At 40.9% G+C, this 25,880-nt stretch overlaps 2 protein-coding genes across 2 annotated transcripts in view; both read left to right on the top strand.

The window, feature by feature from the left end:
- The window catches only part of LOC141776685 (uncharacterized), an 85,330-nt gene that overhangs the window by 41,812 nt on the left and 17,638 nt on the right, over positions 1 to 25,880 (top strand). Inside the window, exons 5-11 of the mRNA XM_074650433.1 lie at positions 9,863 to 9,985; positions 10,982 to 11,131; positions 11,263 to 11,457; positions 15,071 to 15,196; positions 23,734 to 23,871; positions 23,961 to 24,086; positions 24,389 to 24,541. Coding sequence (XP_074506534.1) covers positions 9,863 to 9,985; positions 10,982 to 11,131; positions 11,263 to 11,457; positions 15,071 to 15,196; positions 23,734 to 23,871; positions 23,961 to 24,086; positions 24,389 to 24,541 — 1,011 coding nt within the window. The remainder of the gene's footprint in view (positions 1 to 9,862; positions 9,986 to 10,981; positions 11,132 to 11,262; positions 11,458 to 15,070; positions 15,197 to 23,733; positions 23,872 to 23,960; positions 24,087 to 24,388; positions 24,542 to 25,880) is intronic.
- LOC141776598 (uncharacterized protein CXorf38 homolog) lies at positions 389 to 7,626 on the top strand. The gene is made up of 5 exons (XM_074650304.1): positions 389 to 610; positions 2,225 to 2,362; positions 2,452 to 2,577; positions 2,880 to 3,032; positions 7,369 to 7,626. Exons 1-5 carry the CDS (start codon positions 404 to 406, stop codon positions 7,624 to 7,626), a joined length of 882 nt encoding a protein of 293 aa, XP_074506405.1. The 5' UTR covers positions 389 to 403.

The raw sequence follows: 25,880 nt of genomic DNA, 5'->3' as shown, positions 1-25,880 counted from the left end.
GGTAGGTAGGTTACTTTTCTTCATCTATATAAGCTGATTGCATTTCTTGTACATAAAATATTAATCTGCAGAGTAACTACTAACTATTAGTGTAAAAAGAACACTATTCCCTCTGAAATGTAGTGGAATACAAGCCTAAAGTAGAATATAAAAGGAGATAGTCAGGTTAAGCACCTCAAAATTGTATTTAAGTAAAGTACTTGAGTGCACAACAAGTATACACAAGTAGCCTTCACTCAAGAAACGAAAGTAAAGCGTTGTATGTTGCAATGTGTTGTTTGGGATATGACACAATATATTTAACCTTCCTGATTGGCTCAGGTAACCGGGTCCTCCCTTCATACCAGTTTGTACTCTGGTAACTTTACAAACTTAAGGCATAGCTGGATAGTGCTGCACCAGGATGGAGAGCGTTCGTGAATTTAATGAAGATCCAAAAAATCAGAATTGGTTGAAAGGTGTTGTGGTGTTGGGGAATTTTCAGAAATTGATAGAGTCTTTTACCGATGAGGAAATTGAAAAATTCCACGGAGAGCTGGGCAATCAATGCGGTCCGGATCACTGTGTCAAGAAATGTGATTTAAAAAACTGGAATCCCCGCACCAACCAGGTACAGTATGAACTGTACTGTGTTGTACATATGTGATGAATTCAGTTAACCGGTGAAAAGACGTTGTTACTAAGGCCAGTAACAGGCTTTTGTGTAGGTCAAGTTTTTTTTTTCTTGATATATAATAAAAAAAAGTTTCCACAAAGCTAACTTAGGGTGAGTGTAAACTTTAACCAGGTTAAACGCTGTTTAGCGTAAAAGGAACAGTATGGGTTATTTGAAGTGGGGTTGTTTGAGGTTCTCAGTGTACCTCCTAGGCTACATGACGGTCGTCACGCACGCCCCCAGTAACCCAAACAGACGAGTACCAGCGGCTGCGTTACCTGTTGTTTTTTATTTCGGCGTCCCTGTTAACAGGTTAGAGCAGCCACACTGCCCGCGTGAGACGCGCGTCTCAGCTGCGTCTCTTGTAGAGAATAGAGGTCTTGCCTTTTGTTGATGAGTGCAGCGCGTGTCTCACAGCAGCAACAGACAGTGAAGGTGATCTATTGACTGTATATTAACATCATACCAGATAGACTTTAATACAGTTTACAAGTCTAGACATCTGTAGAATATGTCACAGACAGTGAAAGTGATCTATTGACTGTATATTAACATCATACCTGCAAGACTTTAATACAGTTTCGAGGTCTATCTGTAGAATATGTTACTGAGATGAAAAAAGTAAAGACTTATTTTTAAATCAACACTACCTGCTTTCATTTCAAAATAAAAGCCCTCAAGCATTTTTTTCTATGGACAGAGTTCCCTCATTTGTTAACACAAGGCTTTTTTTCTGAAATATGAGCAGTCAGTGCTGTGGAGCATGCGACAACGGTTTTCCCTGTCTTGTGAAGTGACGGGGCTCCGCAGCGAGAAACACTATCGTCTCTGACCGGGTGCCGGTGTCTCCCCTGTTTCCTCCCACCGCGGTCGGGAGGCTAAGGCAGGAAAAGCCAACACCAGGATCAGAACTGATTCATGGAGAGACCTTCGTCTGGTCAGCTAACATTACTGCCAAGCAGGAGAAATATAGAGTGATATTGTGGTTTTAGCTGACATGTGTCGCCTCACTGTTTTGAGTGATGCCCGTCATGTCTATGTAGAGCGAGCAAGCGCGAGCCCGACGCTGACTTTTGTTGACTTAACGGCCACAGGCGTCACTGTTAACAAGCATTTCTGATTCTTAAAAACAGTCCCTTTAATTTTTCTCAGTCTAAAATAAATATAAATGATATTTATAATGAAATGAAATGGCAATTAAAAGGCAAACTCTATGTAGACAGAAAGGGCTGACAGCAGCAGCAGACACACAGCTGAAATGCAGCTGGTGTGAACGTCCGACGCGTGTATCACGCAGCCACCATGCGACGCAGCCGCCACGCGCTCCTGACGTTCCTGGTGTGTCCCAATGTCACGTCGCTGAACTGCTGCGTCTTGTGTGGTGTGTCCACACACAGTGTTGCTGCTGGTGCGCTGCTACATCGCCATTTTTATTTTTTCAGAATAAAAACTTTAACAAATGAAGGGATTCTGTCCACAGAAAAACACTTGAGAGCTTTTATTTAAAAAAAAATATATATATATATATATTTTTTTAATGTGACTCTAATTTCCTGCTGCTGGTTGCAGAGTCCTCCTTTAGATTGTGAGGTGTGTTCTCGTTGGAGAGATGTGATTTTGACCAACCACACCAGTCAGCATGGAAAGGTGATGTGGTCGAACAGTAAGCCTCACCTGTGGTCCCGAGAGAAATGGGAAGTGGCTAAGGTACGTTTGCTTCGTCACATTTCTTTTAATGTAAAGTTGGTTTGGTCTGATTGTTTAACTCACTAATGATGCCTTTCTTCTGTTTTCAGGTGTACATGCCGGGTGGTCATAAGAACCATAATTCAGTAGGTGACTTTGACATCGCTGCACTTCTGTGTCTCATGAGGCAATGCAAGTACTTCAAGAAGTTTGAGCTTGGTGGATTGTGTGACAAGGTAAATGTTTATTTGAACACACAAAAACTGTACATAAAATTAACCTTCACATAGAAATAACCACATGTTGGGTGTCTCTCTCATTTTAAATGTCATTATAGCTATAGTTACACAAGAATACAACTGTTGTCATTAATCTGTATTTATTCTAATGTTGTCGCAGGAATTTAAGTGCATGAAATGTCAGTGTGGTATCCCAGGAGTGTGTCAACAGGAAGCATTCATAAACTGGAATCAAATCCGTATTTTATACTTACTAACATATACAGTATATGAATCTTTTTTTTAACCACTGTGCGCAGGTTTCCAACGTGCGAAACAAGATCATGCATGCACCGAGGTACCAGCTGGAGCAAAAGGATTTGCAAGATTACTTTAATCAAATCAGAGAGCTGGGCGAGAAGCTGGCAAGACATGATCCTAAGTTCAAGAGCCTTTCTGAAGACATCGATGAGGTGTGTGTTTTCTCACTTTTCTCCTGTGTTAATCTAGTTTATAGTTATATACAAAACAAATAATAAGCTAATAGAGAGGCAAAGTCCGGCCCCTTCCGGTGGACCACCATGGGATATTATTTTGGAAAAAATATGAATAGTAGTCAACGGCGAGAGACAAATCATTTTTTTATCTTGTTTGAATTGCGCCATGAATCACATGTATGATGTTTGTTAATTTAAAAGACAATTTTGCAAGTAAAGAAAGTCGCAGTTTGTTACAGATTGTTCCTTTAAACTTAAACTTTAAACCCAGGACCTGAGTGTAATACGAAGGCTTATACTATGCTCTGTATCGCACTGTTTTCAGATTCAGAACCCTGACTATAGACTGATCTTGCCTGAAGACATCGCGGCTCAAACAAATCGGGCTCAGGATGAAAAAGAACTGGAGGATTTATATTTTGTAAGACACACGAAACACACTTATAAAATACTCTCTTTTCAAACTTTTTAATCATGCTAATTCAGTATATACAGTAGATGTATATGTACTGTATATATATGTGATTATGTGTGTGTGAATGCATCCTCAGGGTCTTGCGCAAGAGCAGGCTGAACATCTTGTCACCAGGGTGGAGCTGGAGAAGCAAAAACAAGATAAATTGGTGAGACATTTTTACAGGATAGTTTCAAATTTTTTACTGTTCTGTTTAAGACAATACTCACATGCCCATTATGTACTTTTAAAGAGTTATCGGTCGCTTATTATTCCTTTTATTCATACTAGCTGTGAAGTGATCCCTTCCTGCTTGATGGGGGAAAAAATCTAGTCCTTGTTTTGTTTAAAAAGGAATTCCAAGTTCAGCTGCTGCTTATATAAGACGTGTGCATGTTTATCAGATACCAGGCATTTAGACTATGTATTTTGAATATACTGGAAACCCAAATCCACAATAGCCTATGTAAAATGTAATATTTTTCCCATTATAAATTCACCAAAATTATGCAAAAGCACATTTTTCCCAAATAAGTATAACCAGGAATAGACCGTTGATGATGTGTGAAGTGATTTTGGTATCACTACACTGTATAATAGTGAAGTTATTGAATATTATTGTAGCAACTCTTTTCGGCGTTGCACTTTGTAGACGGTCCCTGACCTCTCGTCTCACAGGCGGCCGCGCATACAGACCACGGATGTATTAAGAGAACAAAGTTATGTGTCCAGCTCAGAGGACGGCTCGTTGTGATTAAAATGAGGTTGTAGCTCGTTGTCTACCTCACTACGGTTAGAAAGATCACTCGTTGGTGTTTTAACAACATTTCATTTATAAGTTATTGATCCGGGAAGTTCAAATCTGTCAATATTTTTCCAACTTTAGTGAACAAGTTGAGTTCTGCATTACTCTTCCACGATGAAAAAGTGAATAAACTCTTCATCTGTAGAACGGTATTGAATATGTTTACCAGTATTATTTTGGCCCGTGGTACACACATTCACCAGGGTGTTAATTAACTCCTCATTATTTAGGATTGCTGATGCTAGATTTCGTGCTGACTCGCACATAATGACACACACGTCTAGCAGCACCAACATCTGTACTGATAATGACCTAAAACACAAGATGGCAGCAGCGCCGTGATGACGTCAGATTTCATTCAATATTCTCAGAGTTTCATTCAATATATTCAGGATTTCATTCAATATTCTCAGCATTCATTAAATATTATCAGGGTTCATTCAATAATGTGATGAATTATATTCAGTTAACAGGTGAAAAGACGTTGTTACTAAGGCCAGTAACAGGTTTTTGTGTTGGTCAAGGTTTTTTGATATATAATAGGAGGCAAAAAAAGTTTCCATAGTTTAGCGTTAAAGGAACAGTATGGGTTATTTGAAGTGGGGTTGTTTGAGGTTCTCAGTGTATTATTACCTCCTAGGCTACATGACGGTCGTCATGTATAAATATAAATATATTTATATATATATATACTATATATATATATTTATATTTATATATACATATACATATATGTTTATTTTTATATGTATATATATATACATTTATATATATTTATATATATATATTTATATGTATACATATAAATATATATATATATATATATATATATATATATATATATATATATGACTCTAATTTCCTGCTTCTGATTGCAGAGTCCACCTTTAGATTGTGAGGTGTGTTCTCGCTGGAGAGATGTGATTTTGACCAACCACACCAGTCAGTATGGAAAGGTGATGTGGTTGAACAGTAAGCCTCACCTGTGGTCCAGAGAGAAATGGGAAGTGGCTAAGGTACGTTTGCTTCGTCACATTTATTTTAATGTGAAGTTGGTTTGATCTGATTGTTTAACACACTAATGATGCCTTTCTTCTGTTTTCAGGTGTACATGCCGGATGGTCATAAGTACCATAATTCAGTTGGTGACTTTGACATCGCTGCATTTCTGCGTCTCATGAGGCAATGCAAGCACTTCAAGAAGTTTGAGCTTGGTGGATTGTGTGAAAGGGTAAATGTTTATTTGAACACACAAATACTGTACATAAAATTAACCTTCACATAGAAATAAACACATGTTGGATGTCTCAAATTTTCTCTGCAGTCACTGATTTTAAATGTCAATATGGCCAGTTACAAAACAGTAGGCCCACAGCTATTCTCATTAATTAGGGTTCAAGAAGTCTGTGAAACTATGGCGGCACTATGACTTTAACATACACACCAAGTTCTTTAGACAGAATTAAACCAGCTGAAGTGACTTTGTGGCTTTGTGAAGCCTGAAACCCGCTCACTGCTGCTTGGGGCTATATTCTGCATTTATGTTTATGTTCTCCTATGTCTTAAAGTGCATAAAATATCAGTGTGGTAGCATTTTGTGGTTTGTATCACTGTATGAGACATTATTTAGGTACTCAAATTAGATTACCACCGATGATTTTGAGTTAGTTAATATGCTAATTAGAACTAAACATAAAGTACAGTTGATGCTGATGGAAATGTCATTAGTTTTGCAGGTATTTGTTCATAAACAAAAGGGTCGGTTTATAAAAAATTATCTGATGATGACGATAGATGAAAAAAGTTGAGGGATCATTTAATTTCATAGAAATCCATCCGATATTTGTTGAGATATTTCACTCAAAAAGCACAAACGTCAACACCATGGTGGCGCTAGAGTAAAAGTCAGGCGGGGATCAACAAAGTCATACATCCTCTGGGGACCATAAATGTCTGTACAAATTTAAAAATTACAAATTTAGTTTTCAAGACATTTCACTAAAAGCCAAAAATGTCCCCTTGTGGATGGTGCTAGGGGTAGAATCTCCAAAGTCAGTAAGGGCACTTTCACAAGCCATAGTCTGTTTGGCTGGTCTGAATCAGAGTGAAATTGATACTTCTGATTCATTTTCTATTTGGTCTGGTTCGGTTTCAAAGTGCACAAATTAAAACGGGCCAGATAAAGAAATAACCTCGAGAGCTGCCACTTCTACATGTATGCAGGGAATCGCGGACTTTGATATATCGCTGTCAAAGTTTTTTCACTTTGACTCGACACTGATCTAGTTTATCTCCAATGACTCCAATCACTATTTTTGTGGACTTTATTTGTCATATTTTGTATGTTCGCTTCGGCCCAGATGTAAAGCAAACATCGGACTTCTGCAGAAGTCCACGTCAGTCCTCTCCCACTCATGTTAATCTGTCGTTTACCTGTGTCCATCTCAATAAATGTCCGCGCAGACAACCCATAATCCCCTGCGTTTTGGGTCACATCCTGCAACTGGGTCAGATTATGTTCTTACTGCAATCGAACCGTACTAGGGTTTGCTTGGAAACCGTCCGAGACGAACTCTCGCAAGCGGTCTCAGACCGGTTGTTTTGGTCATAGAGTACGATTACTGCGTTCACAACCGCCCAAACGAACCGCACCAGGTAATGAACTGCACCAGAGTTCGATTAAAATTGACTAAATAATGGCTTGTGTAAGCGCCATGAGATTCATCCTCTGGGAATCATATATACTGTATGTTGAGATATTTCAGTCTGGTACAAAGTGGTGGATTGACAGACTGACTTAGCCATCCACAGTGCCATGCCACTAGCATTGATGAAAATGAACTGAGATTTTGTTGTTTCTAGCTTATCAAAGACCTGTCAGTTGATTTTAGAGATTTGGGGAGATTGTGTTGGTGGGATGACCCACCGGCAAGAACAAAAATTTTAACAAATATTTTTTGCATTTGGATGACAGATTGTTCCTTTAAATGCCCACCCAGGACCTGAGTGTAATACGATGGCTTATATTATGCTTTGTACCGCTCTGTTTTCAGATGCTGAACCTTGACTATAGGCTGATCTTGCCTGACGATATTGCGGCACAAGAAAATCTCAAGTCTCAACGTGAAAAAGATCTGGAGGATCTACTTTATGTAAGACACACGAAACTCACTTTAAAATTTGCTCTCTTTTGGAACATGCTTTCTTTCTTTAACCATGCTAATTCTATATATATATGTTTCATTTACATCTTAGGATGCTGTTCAGGCAATCAGGAGCACAGTGGAGGAGCTGGAGAAACGCGTTTCTGAGCATCACGAGGAAAGGAAAAATCTTAGCCTCTTTTACAGAACCAACCTAAAGACAATGAACAGGTCACTGAGCTTCGCAGGATAATTGGGAATATGCAAAAGAGATACACCTTGCCTTTTGGTGGCGCAATTGTTATGATTCTGATGTCTGTAATTCAACGCTTGCTCTGAGCAGGGAGTGCTTCAGCCATGTAGTCATGAGGCTTGGTGCAAGATTGGCGCAGGTGTGCAATGCTAGATTCACACCAAACCAGATGATGCCTGTCCCCAGCAACAACCTCTGGTGCTGAGAAGTGAAGCTAATGCGGAATTCCAAAAACTGCAGTTCATCAAATGGCCACTTGAGGCTTACTCAAGAGAAGTGTGCCGGGCTTTGATGCAAGATTTCATCGTGGCCAAACAGCGGTACTACAACGTCCGTGTCCGTCACGGGATATCTTAATATCTATAACTCCTATATTTTATTTTCCAGCACTACATAACTTTTTACACTATATTCATTTTTAACAGTCTCTTCTGCACTATATTCACATTTTTAATAGTCCTGTATCTCAGTTGTTACCCTGCACTATATTCATCATTAACAGTTTTCTTCATCTCCTGGTATTTTTTTATATCTGGTAGATTTTTTATACTTTGTACTTTGTACTACTAACTTGTGCCTTTTTACTAACATGTTTGCACTATGGAACTGTGATGCTGGAAACTTGAATTTCCATCGGGATCAATAAAGTTACTATCTATCTATCTATGCTCAGAAGTTGACCTTTTTTACTTCATGCGCCACTGAGCAACTTTCATAGGAATGAACGGGGCCCCGCCTCCGACGCTGTATCCAGTTCTCTTTATACATCCATGGCCTCAAGTCCATCCACGCTCCACCTCTTTGCACATTTTTGGATTAGCCGGAGTAGTCACCGGTCGTCACTGCCAAGATGGCGACCAAGATGGAGCCGCCCACTTTGAGCTTCATTTTTGCTCTTCAGAAACCTATGGGTGACGTCACTCAGAGTACGTCCATATTTTATACAGTCTATGGTCCCCACATCCTCCACACATTTGAAAATCATGGGTGTTTTCTCACCGTAACAACTTGTCTTGTTTCTGCTGCCCCTAAGTGGCCAAAATATCAGATCATGCAGGTTTAGTTTTTATCTGCATTGACAGCCTTTATGCTACAGTGACAAGCGTCTACCTGCTCCATGCTGTCCTAGATTGTGGACTAACTGAGAATGACTTCTCTGCAATTTTCACACTTTGTAAAGTCCTCCAGTGGGCCCTTGGGCTGTATGTTTGACACCCCTGCCTTAAACATTAGACTGTTTTATCATAAGCAAAAAGGGGCAATAGCAATGGGTGACGTGTGGATGAAGTTATTTACTTATGACATGATATATTATATTAAATGTTATGGGTGAGTGATTGCCCTCTGTTCACATTCTGTGTATCAATTTTGTCATCCGGATCGTCTATACTGTAATTTCATTATGTTGGTTATACTGAACACACAATGTCTTTTGCATGTCTGTCCATCCTGTTGGATTCCTCCTTAGTTGTGCTTCCTGAGGTTTCTTCCATTGCTCTTTTTTTGTGGTACTAGGGAGGTCAGAGGGTGTCCTATGCTGTACAGATTGTAAAGGCCCTTTTAGGTAAATGTGTGATATTGGGTATATAAATAAAATTGACTTGACTGCAGGACTAATTCTATGTTTGGTTACATCTCAGGCTTGTTTGAAAAGGGCTCTTAGGACTCAGCATGGATGACCAGAGATCGAGACGATGAATGTGCCAGCTGACAGGTAGGTCAAAAACGTGATAAACTCATCTATGGGGACCCGTCTCTGAAGAGAAAAGACAGTATAATATTGTTGTATTCCTATGTGAGTGGTTGATTTTGAGGAAGAGGTGAAAAGGAGAACAAGGAGCATTTTATGAATTATGTCTTTACTGTATATCATCATATTGCCCAGCCCTAACTAAAACTGATAAAGTAATAGAGGAAATAATCAGCAGACTAATCAATAATAAAAATAATCATTAGTTGCTAAAACAAGTGAAGCTCCATTTGGTCAAATTATAGTCTGTCACATGCTGAAGTAAATTCAAATGGCAACATTATATAACCCAACAGAAGCATTTGTTGAGTTTTTAGAACAACATGTCAAACTGAAAAGGTCTCTCTGTCTTTCTGTCTCAGTCTTTTTGTCCATCTCTCTGTCTCTGTGTCGTCCTGTAGGCCTACATGCCGCGGGGTCAGGGGAAAGTGAAGGGGGCAGATCAATGCGACGCCGCTGCTCTGCTCAACCTGATCAACTACTGTGATTGTTTCCGGTCTGTGGATCCAAAATTTGTGAGAGAGGTAAATATTCAGGTTCATATTGTTTGAATATGTTTTCTTTAGTGTTTAATCACCTGAAAATAAGAATTGTTGTGTTTTCGTTACCTTAGAATGAGACGTTTATATCCACATAGGGAGCGGGTCCTCTTTACGGAGTCCGCCATGTTTCTACAGTAGCCCAGAACGGACAAACCAAACTCTGTTAACTTTTCCTGCTTGGGCCGGAGTCGATAACGTTACTCGCTCCAGCCGCCGCCGCCGCTCTGTCTCTCTCTTGCTTCACCACTCCCTTCCCACATACACACACACACTCTACGCGATGGCTCTGCTCCAAATGACCTGCGCTACTCTTACAGCAACTGGCTCCAGAGAGGGCCATTCGCGTTTTTGCGTCGTTTAGCTCTCCAACACGCTTAGCACAAGGAAGAGGCTTCATTTGGTCCTCACCTCACCACTAGATACCGCCAGGTCCTACACACTGGACCTTTAAGTCAAGCCTTGTATAGCAGGGGGGCACATGCAGAGGCGCCTTAAACTTGAGGCCCCGGGGCAACAGACGTTTTGGAGGCCCTTCACAATACGCCTCAGGCAAAATAGCCCTTGAAATAACGGATAATCCCTCAACATTATTCCTTATTCATATTCAACATTAGTTATTATTAGTTATTCTCAGGCAGCTGTCGCTGTTTGTTGTGTGTACAAGTGCGTGTGCGACAGACATGAAAGCCTGCTGCGCCGTGAAGCTTCGACTACCTTCGAATATTTCTTTCGAAGCTCCGAAGCCCAAGAAATGGTATTCGGGACAGACCTAGAAATATTTTGCATCCACAACTTAGTTTTGAAAAATATCAGTGACTTGGCCGAGAAGGAAAGACGGAGGAATTTCAATACAAAACAAAGAGATTTGTATTTGTTAGGATGGCCCAGAGAGGAGTGGCATCAGTGCTGGAGGTTGATGTGTTTGTTTTTTCCTTCCGTCCTTTTCAAGTAAGTGGGATTGTATTTTTTTGGTTCCAGGTGATCCGTTTCAGGAACGAGTTGATGCATTCTTGTGAGTTGCGTGTGAAGGATGAATGGATGAGACACTACCAGACCACTGTGAAAAAGCTTGTGCAGCAGTTCAGCCACGTACCACAGATGGCCACAGTCGGACAACAGATCGAGGAGGTGAGCGTGTTTTGTCTGCGTGTGCGCCGCCGCTGCTGAATGTATGTCCAGTGTGTCTGAAAGTCCTCGCTGCATCCGTGTTGTTTTGCGTCACAGTTTGTGCCCATGTTGCAAATTTTTTGTTTGTCCAGATGCTGACCGTCGATCTGTCAATATGTGTCTCCGGTTTGGACCGAATGGATTCTGCTAACCTGGATGGAATAGAGTGTGATTTCGTTAGCCAATGGGAGACCAGCGCCGACTTAATCAGCCAATGGGAGGCTGAGTTGCTACAAGAGAGGCTGCAGGAGTTACTGGGTGCTGCTGAAGATGATCCAAAGACACAGGTGTGAACAACAAATATGTCCATGAGCACTTGCGCAGAGGTTCAGACCTGAGGCCTGTACTACGAAGCGGGTTCAACATACCCAGGGTATCTTCTCGTTATCTGGCTTCATTAACCCTAACAACCGAGATCCCGCTAAGCGGTCTTACGACAGTGTTTATCAACTCGGTAAATCAGTCTGGCTATGAGTGCGTTCACATGAACGGGGAGGTGTTTGCAGCATCTGACCAATCACAAACATGGTCCACTGTCCACTGACTTGCAGACAGACAGGCAGAGCGGCACATTATACAAAGATTAAACTATATTAAACAAATACGAAGAAGTTAAACACTTAATCCAGACTAAAAGTAATACAGTTGAAGCTGGTAAATGCAGGAAGAACAGCTGGCGAAAGAAAAAAACTCCCGATGTGTGAATGCGTAAATTAACAGTAATTAATTTAACGGAACACTCAAAAGTCAGATATACTCGTCTAGATATAAATAGCTTTAAGAAATGTAACGGATGAATGGGTTACACCTCATTATGCCCATTAGTTAAGATAAGGCGTATGTAACTATTTCAACCTTCTTTCAGCTGCGGCCCCGTCTCCGGCGGTGTGAAACGGAATCAAGAGCAAGTTAAAAAATAAGTATAAAAATATAATTCTAAGCGGTAAACACCCACAGCACACAGCCAGCTGTCCTTCCTGCATTTGTCAGTTTAAACTGTGTTGCTTTTAGCCTGAATTATGACTTACACTTCTTCGTATTTGTGTAATATTATCATACGATCCACGCACTGAGCTTTGATTGGACAGCAGGAGGTGCTTTCATACGAGCTGATCTCTTATCTGGAACAGCTAACCTGCTCCGGAGCAGGTTAGCTGTTCCAGCATCACTTACCATGGCGATCTACCCCGGTAAGAAGTGATCCACCTTCGTAGGACGGAAAACCCTGAAGTTACCTCGCTAACGCCAAATCCTGCTTCGTAGTGCAGGCCTCTGGCATTAACATGCGTCCTTAGTGATCTGATCAGAAGTTGACAGCTTTAAGTACGTCTGTTCACACCTGGCATTAGAATGCGTCTCCAGTGACCACTTGTGATCGGATCTCACTTCCCCGCTCTATGTGCAAATAAACACGTAGTAAACACATGGTTAATACAGCAGACGTTGTGACGTAATATCGCATGAATGTCAGTAGTAATATCCTACATATTCATGAATTCGGGTACATTTTATTAACATTTTATTAACATCAAAATAAAAGGTTAATGTACCGGCGGTACCCGGGGATCTCAGTGTCGCCGCTGCTTTTGCCAGGCAACAGCGGGGTACAGCGCTTCAGAGAGCCGGGGAGGGGAGCGGAACAAAACACAGGAACAAAAACACAGACACATCTCCGACAGTATGATAATAATGCACTTTGCGTGCCTAGTCTGATAGTCTGCCGATATGTAGCCTATAGATTAGATATATTTTAATAAAATACAGTTGTACCGACAGACTGCAGTAGAGCACAGAGGCCGTTTCCATGTGTCTGCCCGTCTATTCACATGAGGAGCGCAGAGACCTGCGGATCCCAGCGGGATGTCAGTTGAGTAGGCGTTCCTTCAATGTGGCCCAGGAAACATTCACGTTCACACTGCTAAAAGAATGTGGCCATACGTGACCCAGACCATCTCTGTGGCCATGTTCAGACCTGGTATTAACATGCGTCCTCAGTGATCGGATCACAAGAGGATAGCTCTAAGTACAGGTGTGAACGCACTCAAGATGCATTCATGACGCATTGAGATCCGATCTTTCAGACCACATTCAGAGGTGGTCTGGGCCACGTATGACCACATTCTTTTAGCAGTGTCTGCGCGAATGTGTCCTGGACCACATTAAGGACCGCCTACTCATCTGATGTCCAGCTGGGATCCGCGGGATCACAGCGCCCCTCAGGTGAAAAAACAGGCAGACACGGGCGTTTGTAAGCATGGAAACAGCCTCTGTGCTCTACTGTATGTAGACTAGGCACGCAAAGTGCATTATTATCATACTGTCGGAGATGTGTCAGTGTTTTTGTTCCGCTGCTTTGCGCGGAGCTGACACCCAACCAACCGCCCGTCTGTTCTCTGTCCTCCCCGGCTCTCTGGAGCGCTGTACCCCGCTGTTGTCTGGCAAAAGCAGCGGTGCCGGCACCGGCGGCGCGGAGGTCCCCGGGGACCGCCGGTACAATAACCTTTTATTTTGATGTTAATACAATGTACCAGAATTCACGAATATGTAGGATATTACTACTGACATTCATGTGTTAGCCGTGTGTTTACTACGTGTTTATTTGCATATGGGGCAGGGAAGTGAGATCGGATCACAAGTGGTCACTGGAGACGCATTTTAATGCAAGGTGTGAACAGACGTACTTAAAGCTGTCCACTTGTGATCCGATCACTGAGGACGTATGTTAATACCAGGGGTCTCATTTATAACAGTTGCGTACGCACAAAACGGGGCCTGAAATGTGCGTACGCCACTTCCCACGCAACAGTTGTGATCTATAAAAACAAACTTGAAGGGAGAATGTGCGCACCGGTACGGAAACTTTGACCCGTGTGTACGCACATTATGGAGGGACCGAGGTAGAGGAAACTAGAGTGGCAGATGAATTGAAGCCAGACTGTAGACATTAAATGTCATTATACGTATAATGATGCCTCTCACACATTAAACTTCTCTTCATACTTATATCCACTTTAACATAAACATTTAAAACAGCAGTGTTCTTTGTGCTAGTGAGCCATAACTATTCCATAAGCACCTTACAAATGAAAAAGATCAACTCAAATCTCAAAGCAAATTCCGCTCAATATCTCATCAGCGCTGTCTCGCCATCACGATCCCTCCACCTCTGGAGCTCAGAGGAGAGGACCGGACTACCGACACTGGCAGTCAGCTGTGGAGCAGCTGTTAAATTCATCATCATAGGTTGTACAAATCCAAGATTATATCAAATAGCATTAAAGAATGGCAGAACAGAGCGCCAATAGTTTTAATAAGATCTTCTAATAGTGTGCAGATATCACCAAGGAGAGGGTGACGTTGTGTTGTTGAGGACGTTTGATTGACAGACACGCTGACCAATCAGAGCAGAGTGGGAGGAGACAGGCTGTGAATCAGCTTCTGTCAAACAGAGCCTCTGAGCAGGCATATTCAGGCTGACAGTATGAGAAGAATAAAGTTTTTTTTGAACATTACAGCATGTAAACATGTTCTAGTGCAACATTAAAATACATCTATGAACCTGGAAATGAGCATAATATGAGACCTTTAAAGGGACAGTATGGGTTATTTGAAGTGGGGTTGTTTGAGGTTAATACAAGGCAGGTTGATCTCCGCTTGACATGCATTACATGCATGCACTGACTGGCGGAATGTTGTGTTAATGACGTAGTGAGGGAGGTTCATTGTATGACTCAGGTAACTGGTTAATCTTGTTCCTCTGGTAACTTGTAACAAGCACCAGGCAGTGTTTAGAGCATAGCTTGATAGTATTGGATCAGGATGGAGAACGTTCACGAATTATCTAAAGATCCAAAATTTATAAATTGGCTGAAAAGCATTTTTGTTCTCAATTGTTTTCAGAAATTGCTAAAACCTTTTAGCAATGAGGAAATTGGAAAATTACACGGAGACCTGGCCATTAAATGCGGTCCGGATCACTGTGTCAATGAATGTGATTTTACGAGCTGGAATCCCCAACTAAACCAGGTATGATCATGAATATTTGGTGCATATGTGATGAATTCAGTTAACCGGTGAAAAGACGTTGTTACTAAGGCCAGTAACAGGTTTTTGTGTAGGTCAAGTTTTGTTTATATATAATAGGAGGCAAAAAAAAGTTTCCACAAAGCTAATTTAGGGTGAGTGTAAACTTTAACCAGGTTAAACGCTGTTTAGCGTTAAAGGGACAGTATGGGTTATTTGAAGTGGGGTTGTTTGAGGTTAATACAAGGCAGAATGATAGGTTGATCTTCTCCGCTTGACATGCACTACATGCATGCACTGACTGTGGCGGAATGTTGTGTTAATGACGTAGTGATGACAGACAAGGATCATAACAACAAGCAGGGAGGGGCGGTGTGCGTGGCACGCTGACGGTCTACAGGTACAGAGGAGGAGAGAAAGAGAGAGAGGAGGGCGGTGTGCAAATAGCAGACAAGATGAGTGACAGTCGGAAACGAAGCAGCATTTGGATAAATTAACTGAATTTAAGTGATATATGTGCACTGTGCACACATACTAATTATAGATCAAAACAGCTCTAAATTTGGTTGCATTATAAAAGGCAGAAGTGGTAAAATAGAGCCGTTTGGGAGCCGAAAGAGCCGGCTCTTCTTGGTGAGCTGAGCCAAATTATTACATACAGTATATTACGTTAATGTCTATTTCTCGCCTCAAATGTTTTCAGAATCATCTTGTAGTGCACGGTTTAGCTGTAAAATTAGAAAGTTTGTGACGCCGCCGCCATTGTGACATCTGCTGAAGGAACGCCAAGTTCTGGCCACATGACCGGAGCACAGCCAATAGCAACGCGCTCTCTCTCTGAAATGACCTGTGATTGGTCAAAGTCTCCCATTACGGGCTAGATTAATTAAAGCCTGAAAACAGAGCCATGAGGAGGAACAGAAGTCTAGTTTTCTCCCAGAACACTTGAATTACAATATGCTGAAAGGTTATTATGGAATTTTTGCCCAATGATGCCAAAAATATACTGACTACTGCCACTTTAAAGTGAAACTTACGTTCGGTCACGTGACTACTACCTCACTGAACTGCTGCGTCTCGTGTGGTGTGTCCACGCAGACAGCATTGCTGCTGGTGCGCTGCTACTGCGCCACTTTCATTATTTCAGAATAAAAACTCTAACAAATGAAGAGATTCTGTCCACAGAAAAACGCTTGAGGACTTTTATTTTGAAGAAAAAAAAATAATATATATAGACCTATATATAAATAAATTATATTTTTAATGTGACTCTAATTTCCTGCTGCTGGTTGCAGATTCCTCCTTTAGGTTGTGACTTGTGTTCTCGCTGGAGAGATGTGATTTTGACCAACCACACCAGTCCGCATGGAAAGGTGATGTGGTTGAACAGTAAGCCCCACCTGTGGTCCAGAGAGAAATGGGAAGTGGCTAAGGTACGTTTGCTTCGTCACATTTATTTTTAATGTGAAGTTGGTTTGGTCTGATTGATTAACACACTAATGATGCCTTTCTTCTGTTTTCAGGTGTACATGCCGGGTGGTCATAAGAAACATAATTCAGTTGGTGACTTTGACATCGCTGCACTTCTGTGTCTCATGAATCAATGCAAGCACTTCAAGAAGTTTGAGCTTGGTGGATTGTGTGAAAAGGTAAATGTTTATTTGAACACACAAATACTGTACATAAAGTTAACCTTCACATAGAAATAAACACATGTTGGATGTCTCAGATTTTCTCTGCAGTCACTGATTTTAAATGTCAATATGGCCAGTTACAAAACAGTAGGCCCACAGCTGTTCTCATTAATAAGGGTTCAAGAAGTCTGTGAAACTACGACGGCACTATGACTTTAACATACAGGCCAGGTTCTTTAGACAGAATTAAACCAGCTGAAGTGACTTTGTGTCTTTGTGAAGCCTGAAACCCGCTCACTGCTGCTTGGGGCTATATTCTGCATTTATTTTTATGTTCTCCTATGTCTTAAAGTGCATAAAATATCAGTGTGGTAGCACAGGAGTTGCTGTCAACAGAAAGCATTTGTGAGCTGTGATCAAATCACTATTCTTTATTTGTTTAATTGTCTGACAAATTAAAACGGAAAAATGTACAATTAGAATGACCAAGTTGTGGGTTTGGTCAAAACCCATCCCTACCTTTACTAACATATATACGGAATTTTTTTTGAACCACTCTGCGGAAGGTTTCCAAAGTTCGAAACGATATCATGCATGCACCGATGTACCAGGTGGAGCAAAAGGATTTGCATGATTACGTCAGTCAAATCAGAGAACTAGGCAAGAAGCTGGCAAGACATGATCCTGAATTCAAAAGCCTTTCTGAAGACATCGATGAGGTGTGTGCTTTCCCATTTTTCTCCTGTACTAATCTAGTTTATAGTTATATACAGAACAAATAATAAGTTAATAGAGAGGCGAAGTCCGGCCCATTCCGGTGGCCCACCATGGGACCTTATTTTGGAAAAAAAATTAACGGTAGTCAACGGCAAGAGACAAATAATTTTTTTATCTAGTTTGAATTGTGCCATGAATCACACGTATGATGTTTGTTAATTTAAAGGGACTGTTTGTAACTTCTTACACGAATAAATCATTGCGGGTCGGTGTCCCATGCGCGCTCGCGTGTGGCTACGCTGTTCAGACTTAGACTCCAACACAAACTACACGGAAGCACCAAAACTGCAAAGTTCTATCTAGTGAAGCCCGTCTTGCAAAACAGTGTCAACTCTTCCCGCTCCAGCCCCCCGACCGCGGCCAGAAGACACAGGGGAGACCGTAGCCCTGGTCTCCAGGGCCGGAGTCTCTGCTCCTCTGCCTGCTTGCCTTCACTCACACACCGCACTCGTTCTCACTCGCTCCACCTCTCACATTTATGCACGCACACTCCACACTGCAGAACACTTCGTAGCTCTGAGAATATCTAGTGAATGTACAGTGGACGTTTGTGCAGAAATAAATGCTGCAGCTCCTCCAGACCAACAGAGGTTTCCCGTGTCTTGTGAAGTGACGGGGCTCCGCAGCGAGTAACGTTATCGTCTCTGACCAAAACTCCGGTGTCTCCCTTGTTCCCTTCGGTCGCGGTCGGGAGGCTGAAGCAGGAAAAGCCAACACTTGGATCAGCAGTGATTCATGGAGAGACCTTCGTCTGGTCAGCTAACATTACTGCCAAGCAGCTGAAATATAGAGTGATAATGTGTTTTAGCTGACGTGTGTTACCTCACTGTTTTGACCGATGCTCGTTCATTTCTATGTAGAGCGAGCGCGGGCAACAGGACGCTGACTTTCGTTGACATAACGGCCACAGGTGTCGCTGTTAACAAGCAATTTCTGATTCTTACAGAGTCCCTTTAAAAGACAATTTTACAAGTCAAGAAAGTCACAATTTGTTACAGATTGTTTCTTTAAACTTAAACTTTAAACCCAGGACCTGAGTGTAATAAGAAGGCTTATACTATGCTCTGTATCGCTCTGTTTTCAGATTCAGAACCATGACTTTATATCGATCTTGCCTGACGACATCGAGGCTCAAAAAAATCGGGCTAAGGATGTAAAAGAACAGGAGGATATACTTGTTGTAAGACACACGAAACACACTTATAAAATACTCTCTTTTCAAACTTTTTAATCATGCTAATTCAGTAAATACAGTGTATATGTACTGTATATACTGTATATATGATTATGTGTGTGTGAATGCATCCTCAGGCTTTTGCGCAAGAGGCAGCTGATCATCATGTCACCAGGATGGAGCTGGAGAAGTTGAAGAGACAGATAGTTCTGCAAGAACAAAATTATTTGGTGAGACATTTTTACAGGATAATTTCACATTTTTTCTGTTCTGTTTAAGACAATACTCATATGCCCATTATGTACTTTTAAAGAGTTATCGGTCGCTTATTATTCCTTTTATTCATACTGGCTGTGAAGTGATACCTTCCTGCTAGATGGGGGATAAAATATATATACTGTATGTATGTATATTTATTTGCTTTTTTTTTATGTATTACTCCTGCCACGATGTTCTGACCAGACAAGCTACTGCTATTGTGTTGACTGCAAGAGAAAAATACCATCTTTCACATGTTTGTCTTCATGCAAGATCATTATTACTTTGACACATGGCTATGGTTATTTGTTATACTTACTCTCTTTGTCCCAGCCTGCATGGACATAAAGGCCACATGTATCCCTCTTATCCCTTAGTTTTTTACCATACGTACCCACTGTATTTGCTTTCTTATTCTATGACAGAACTTGTATCTATCAGAGATCTGTTATTTTGTAATAATGTGTATTTGTTCTTGCTCATTCAGATGTTTATGTTTATGCTGTTTATCATAAGAGTTCATCAAACTATTACTAAACCTTATATACTGTATATAGAATGGGGGGCCTAGTCTCTAGCCCTATGGGGGGCACACTACACAATAATCATTTTTATAGTGAACTAATGTGATGTAATTTGTTGTTGTTTCTGGTGTGTTTTTCAGAGCGCTGTGAATGATGTCTTGGCAGCAGTGCAGCAGTTCCAAGCTCCTTTGATGACTAATCTGAGGAGTTTGCAACAAAAAGTCTTCAAGCAACATCAAGGAAGTGAACTTGAAAAGGAGGCTATAGCATTAATTGACCAGGCTGAGGATACATTTGCCTCTTTTTCAACAACATACAGGCAGGACAGTGTGATTAAGCAAAATTTGAATTTTGTGGAGTCAGAAGAGGATTCTGTTGAGTATAAAGCTTGCATGGTCAAAAAAGGGAGAAAATAGCTCAAACCTTTTCATTAAATACCTCTAAAAAAATTTGTCATAATTGGTGTCATTTCATTAATTTCTTAAATTGAGAAGTTGTTGCAATTGGTCTTAGTCTTAAAATAAGAAAATAAATCTTATTTGTCTGCTGGGCTTTCATGCAAACCATTGTGGTAGCTTTTTACTGGTAATTCTAGCTCAATATCAGCTGTTATATCTTATTAAGAAATAGTTAGATATATTTTCTTAAAATGAGATTACTTTTCTAATGCAAAACTTGCTTGTCAAGATTATTGTGGGAATGCTGATTCAGCATTCAGCTATTTTCATGGAGAGACCTTCGTCCGGTCAGCTAACATTAAAATATTTAGTGAAATATAGAGTGATATTGTGGTTTTAGCTGACGTGTGTTGCCTCACTGTTTTAAGCGATGCTCATTCGCGAGCCCGAGCCCGAGCCCGACGCTGACTTTCGTTGACTTTACGGCCACAGGTGTCGCTGTTAACAAGCAATTTCTGATTCTTACAAACAGTCCCTTTAATTCTGCCCCTGTATATCGAGAGGTTCCCTCTAACACACACACACACACACACACACACACACACAGCTCTGCAGAATGAACAGCAAACTCAGAAAAAAAGCATTAGGCCTACTCAGCTCCTGCAGTTTCCTTTAAAAAAAGGCTTTAAAATATAGTACAACACACTGATCCTGCACTTTGCAAGCAGCAAAGCACCTGCTGTAAGGTAATCACTAGTAAGTGGTCACCTTACAGCAGGTGCTTTGCTGCTTGCAGCTGCTCTCTGGTCAAACAAGCCCTGATAGCACCACCACCAGCACCACCAGCACCACCCTGCCTGGACCAGCAGGAGCATCAACATGCTGCTGTTTCTAAAGCAGACGGCTCCATCTGGTGGCCGCTCTGTCGCTCGCAGGGAGAAGGTGGAGCTAAACAAGAGGACTTCTAGCCTGAACTTGTCCTGCCACTTTCTTATGTTGTTACATCGGGAAGTAATAAGGCCAAACATGGTTCATGAGCTGCTGGCGGTCCGTCTCAACGACAGGGAGTATAAAAACTGGCTGAAAGCAGGCCGGTGTCTGCTCATCCTGAGGGACGGCCTGCAGCCCTTCATCACCCTCCACATGAGAGCTTTCCACGGAGACCTGCTCAAACAAAACACTCAGCTACGGAAACCGTGCCAGACTTCTTCATGCAGACCGAGAGGGAATAAGGTCAGATTAGTCTGCTTAGTCTTGGCTTAATGTTTTGCTGATTTAATTCTTGTTTATGCGACACTTATATACTTTACTTACACTTTATATATTCAACCACTATTCCCACTTATTCTCACAGTGACTTGCTGTAATACGTTGTGAGCATTATTGTGTGTGTTTGTGTAGCTTTCCTCAGCATGCAGGCTGTGTTCAGAGTGGCAGACAGTGATCCTGAGACACCACAGACAGCCAGATGTCACAGTGAACTGGGACAACTGTTTCCCTCCCAACTGGAGAACAGACCACTGGGAACTGGCCAAGGTAGTCCACACACACACACACACACACACACACAAAAAACACACACACACCCACTGAACTTAAATCTGCTGTGACTGGCATTCTTAAAGGTCCCATATTGTAAAAAAGTGTGATTTTTTCATTTATTGTATATTATAAAGCAGGTTTATGTGCTATATAAATACTGTTAAACCATCAAAACGCCCAATATACGGAGAAACAAACACAGCCCGTATTTAGAAATTGTGCGTTTGAAACAAGCCGTTGTCCATTTGTGATGTCACAAATATACAATGTTTAGATCATTACATGGTTTTAAACTTAAACATTCTAAATGTGTCACAGTTTATTTCCTGTTGCAGTGCATGTAAATAACATCAGCTGACAGGAAGTAAACATGGACTCAAACTGTTGCCTAGCAATGCAATTCCGTTGAAATGCACTAAAACGGAGCGTTTCAGACAAAGGGTAAATTCAGGTATATTCGGGCAGACAGCATGAGGAAAATAAAGGTGTTTATTTACATTACAGCATGTTAACATGTTCTAGTAGAAACACAAAATACAAGTAAGAACCTGAAAATGAGCACGATATGGGACCTTTAAATACATTATATATGATACCGTAGAATAGTTGTCATAAACAACACAACCACTGGCCCTGACTCTTAAAGAGCAACTTGCAGGTTGAAATTTTTGACTAAATTTTAGGACTGTCCTCAACCAAAGAAATTCTTAGTCGACTAACACTCATACGATTTTGTCGACTAATCAATTTACCACTTTAAATCTTGTGTTTACCAGAGATGTGCTCAGAAGTTTCTTGGAAATAAGTTACTTAGCATGAAAAAACAACAACAACAACTAATCAACGAAAGAAATCTTAGTCGACTACGACCGAAACCACGGATTAGTCGACGAAGAGGATTTAGGGCTCCATAATTTCTGACATTTCATACACTAAAATTAGGGCTTGGTGATATGGCCAACTGTTCTATGACAAAATAGGTAATTTCATATCTCTATCTAATGATATATATATATATTTCCAGTATATATGTATGTATACTGTATATCACAGTAGCATGTTTTCTGATAATTCAATAAATATATTATCCATATGAAATAACCACATGGTAAAGCCTATTTATCTATACTCCTGTGTGAATTAAATACTTGACAAATGAAAAGTACTGAATATTTTCTCATTTTAAGTACTAGAGTGCCTGCCTTCACTCACACACCGCGCTCGTTCACGCTCTTTCGCTCCACTCTCACGTTCTTGCGCGCACACTACACACTGCAGGAGAGTCAACACTTCCTGCTTTCATTTCAAAATAAAAGCCCTCAAGCATTTTTTTCTATGGACAGAGTTCCCTCATTTGTTAACACGAGGCTTTTTTTCTGAAATATGAGCAGTCAGTGCTGTGGAGCATGCGACAACGGTTTTCCCTGTCTTGTGAAGTGACGGGGCTCCGCAGCGAGAAACACTATCGTCTCTGACCGGGTGCCGGTGTCTCCCCTGTTTCCTCCCACCACGGTCGAGAGGCTAAGGCAGGAAAAGCCAACACCAGGATCAGAACTGATTCATGGAGAGACCTTCGTCTGGTCAGCTAACATTACTGCCAAGCAGGAGAAATATAGAGTGATATTGTGGTTTTAGCTGACATGTGTCGCCTCACTGTTTTGAGTGATGCCCGTCATGTCTATGTAGAGCGAGCAAGCGCGAGCCCGACGCTGATTTTTGTTGACTTAACGGCCACAGGCGTCACTGTTAACAAGCATTTCTGATTCTTAAAAACAGTCCCTTTAATTTTTCTCGGTCTAAAATAAATATAAATGATATTTATAATGAAATGAAATGGCAATTAAAAGGCAAACTCTATGTAGACAGAAAGGGCTGACAGCAGCAGCAGACACACAGCTGAAATGCAGCTGGTGTGAACGTCCGACGCGTGTATCACGCAGCCACCATGCGACGCAGCCGCCACGCGCTCCTGACGTTCCTGGTGTGTCCCAATGTCACGTCGCTGAACTGCTGCGTCTTGTGTGGTGTGTCCACACACAGTGTTGCTGCTGGTGCGCTGCTACATCGCCATTTTTATTTTTTCAGAATAAAAACTTTAACAAATGAAGGGATTCTGTCCACAGAAAAACACTTGAGAGCTTTTATTTAAAAAAAATAAATATATATATATATATATATATATATATATATATATATTTTTAATGTGACTCTAATTTCCTGCTTCTGGTTGCAGAGTCCTCCTTTAGATTGTGAGGTGTGTTCTCGTTGGAGAGATGTGATTTTGACCAACCACACCAATCAGCATGGAAAGGTGATGTGGTCGAACAGTAAGCCTCACCTGTGGTCCCGAGAGAAATGGGAAGTGGCTAAGGTACGTTTGCTTCGTCACATTTCTTTTAATGTAAAGTTGGTTTGGTCTGATTGTTTAACTCACTAATGATGCCTTTCTTCTGTTTTCAGGTGTACATGCCGGGTGGTCATAAGAACCATAATTCAGTAGGTGACTTTGACATCGCTGCACTTCTGTGTCTCATGAGGCAATGCAAGTACTTCAAGAAGTTTGAGCTTGGTGGATTGTGTGACAAGGTAAATGTTTATTTGAACACACAAAAACTGTACATAAAATTAACCTTCACATAGAAATAACCACATGTTGGGTGTCTCTCTCATTTTAAATGTCATTATAGCTATAGTTACACAAGAATACAACTGTTGTCATTAATCTGTATTTATTCTAATGTTGTCGCAGGAATTTAAGTGCATGAAATGTCAGTGTTGTATCCCAGGAGTGTGTCAACAGGAAGCATTCATAAACTGGAATCAAATCCGTATTTTATACTTACTAACATATACAGTATATGAATCTTTTTTTTAACCACTGTGCGCAGGTTTCCAACGTGCGAAACAAGATCATGCATGCACCGAGGTACCAGCTGGAGCAAAAGGATTTGCAAGATTACTTTAATCAAATCAGAGAACTGGGCAAGAAGCTGGCAAAACATGATCCTAAGTTCAAGAGCCTTTCTGAAGACATCGATGAGGTGTGTGTTTTCTCACTTTTCTCCTGTGTTAATCTAGTTTATAGTTATATACAAAACAAATAATGAGCTAATAGAGAGGCAAAGTCCGGCCCCTTATGGTGGACCACCATGGGATATTATTTTGGAAAAAATATGAATAGTAGTCAACGGCGAGAGACAAATAATTTTTTTATCTTGTTTGAATTGCGCCATGAATCACACGTATGATGTTTGTTAATTTAAAAGACAATTTTGCAAGTCAAGAAAGTCGCAGTTTGTTACAGATTGTTCCTTTAAACTTAAACTTTAAACCCAGGACCTGAGTGTAATACGAAGGCTTATACTATGCTCTGTATCGCTCTGTTTTCAGATTCAGAACCCTGACTATAGACTGATCTTGCCTGAAGACATCGCGGCTCAAACAAATCGGGCTCAGGATGAAAAAGAACTGGAGGATTTATATTTTGTAAGACACACGAAACACACTTATAAAATACTCTCTTTTCAAACTTTTTAATCATGCTAATTCAGTATATACAGTAGATGTATATGTACTGTATATATATGTGATTATGTGTGTGTGAATGCATCCTCAGGGTCTTGCGCAAGAGCAGGCTGAACATCTTGTCACCAGGGTGGAGCTGGAGAAGCAAAAACAAGATAAATTGGTGAGACATTTTTACAGGATAGTTTCAAATTTTTTACTGTTCTGTTTAAGACAATACTCACATGCCCAATATGTACTTTTAAAGAGTTATCGGTCGCTTATTATTCCTTTTATTCATACTAGCTGTGAAGTGATCCCTTCCTGCTTGATGGGGGAAAAAATCTAGTCCTTGTTTTGTTTAAAAAGGAATTCCAAGTTCAGCTGCTGCTTATATAAGACGTGTGCATGTTTATCAGATACCAGGCATTTAGACTATGTATTTTGAATATACTGGAAACCCAAATCCACAATAGCCTATGTAAAATGTAATATTTTTCCCATTATAAATTCACCAAAATTATGCAAAAGCACATTTTTCCCAAATAAGTATAACCAGGAAATGACCGTTGATGATGTGTGAAGTGATTTTGGTATCACTACACTGTATAATAGTGAAGTTATTGAATATTATTGTAGCAACTCTTTTCGGCGTTGCACTTTGTAGACGGTCCCTGACCACTCGTCTCACAGGCGGCCGCGCATACAGACCATGGATGTATTAAGAGACCAATGTTATGTGTCCAGCTCAGAGGACGGCTCGTTGTGATTAAAATGAGGTTGTAGCTCGTTGTCTACCTCACTACGGTTAGAAAGATCACTCGTTGGTGTTTTAACAACATTTCATTTATAAGTTATTGATCCGGGAAGTTCAAA

The sequence above is a fragment of the Sebastes fasciatus genome, chromosome 11 (assembly GCF_043250625.1).
Source record: "Sebastes fasciatus isolate fSebFas1 chromosome 11, fSebFas1.pri, whole genome shotgun sequence".
Lineage (NCBI taxonomy): Eukaryota > Metazoa > Chordata > Actinopteri > Perciformes > Sebastidae > Sebastes > Sebastes fasciatus.
Note: the sequence above shows the minus strand (reverse complement) of the source record. Positions and strands in the feature narration are given on the sequence as shown.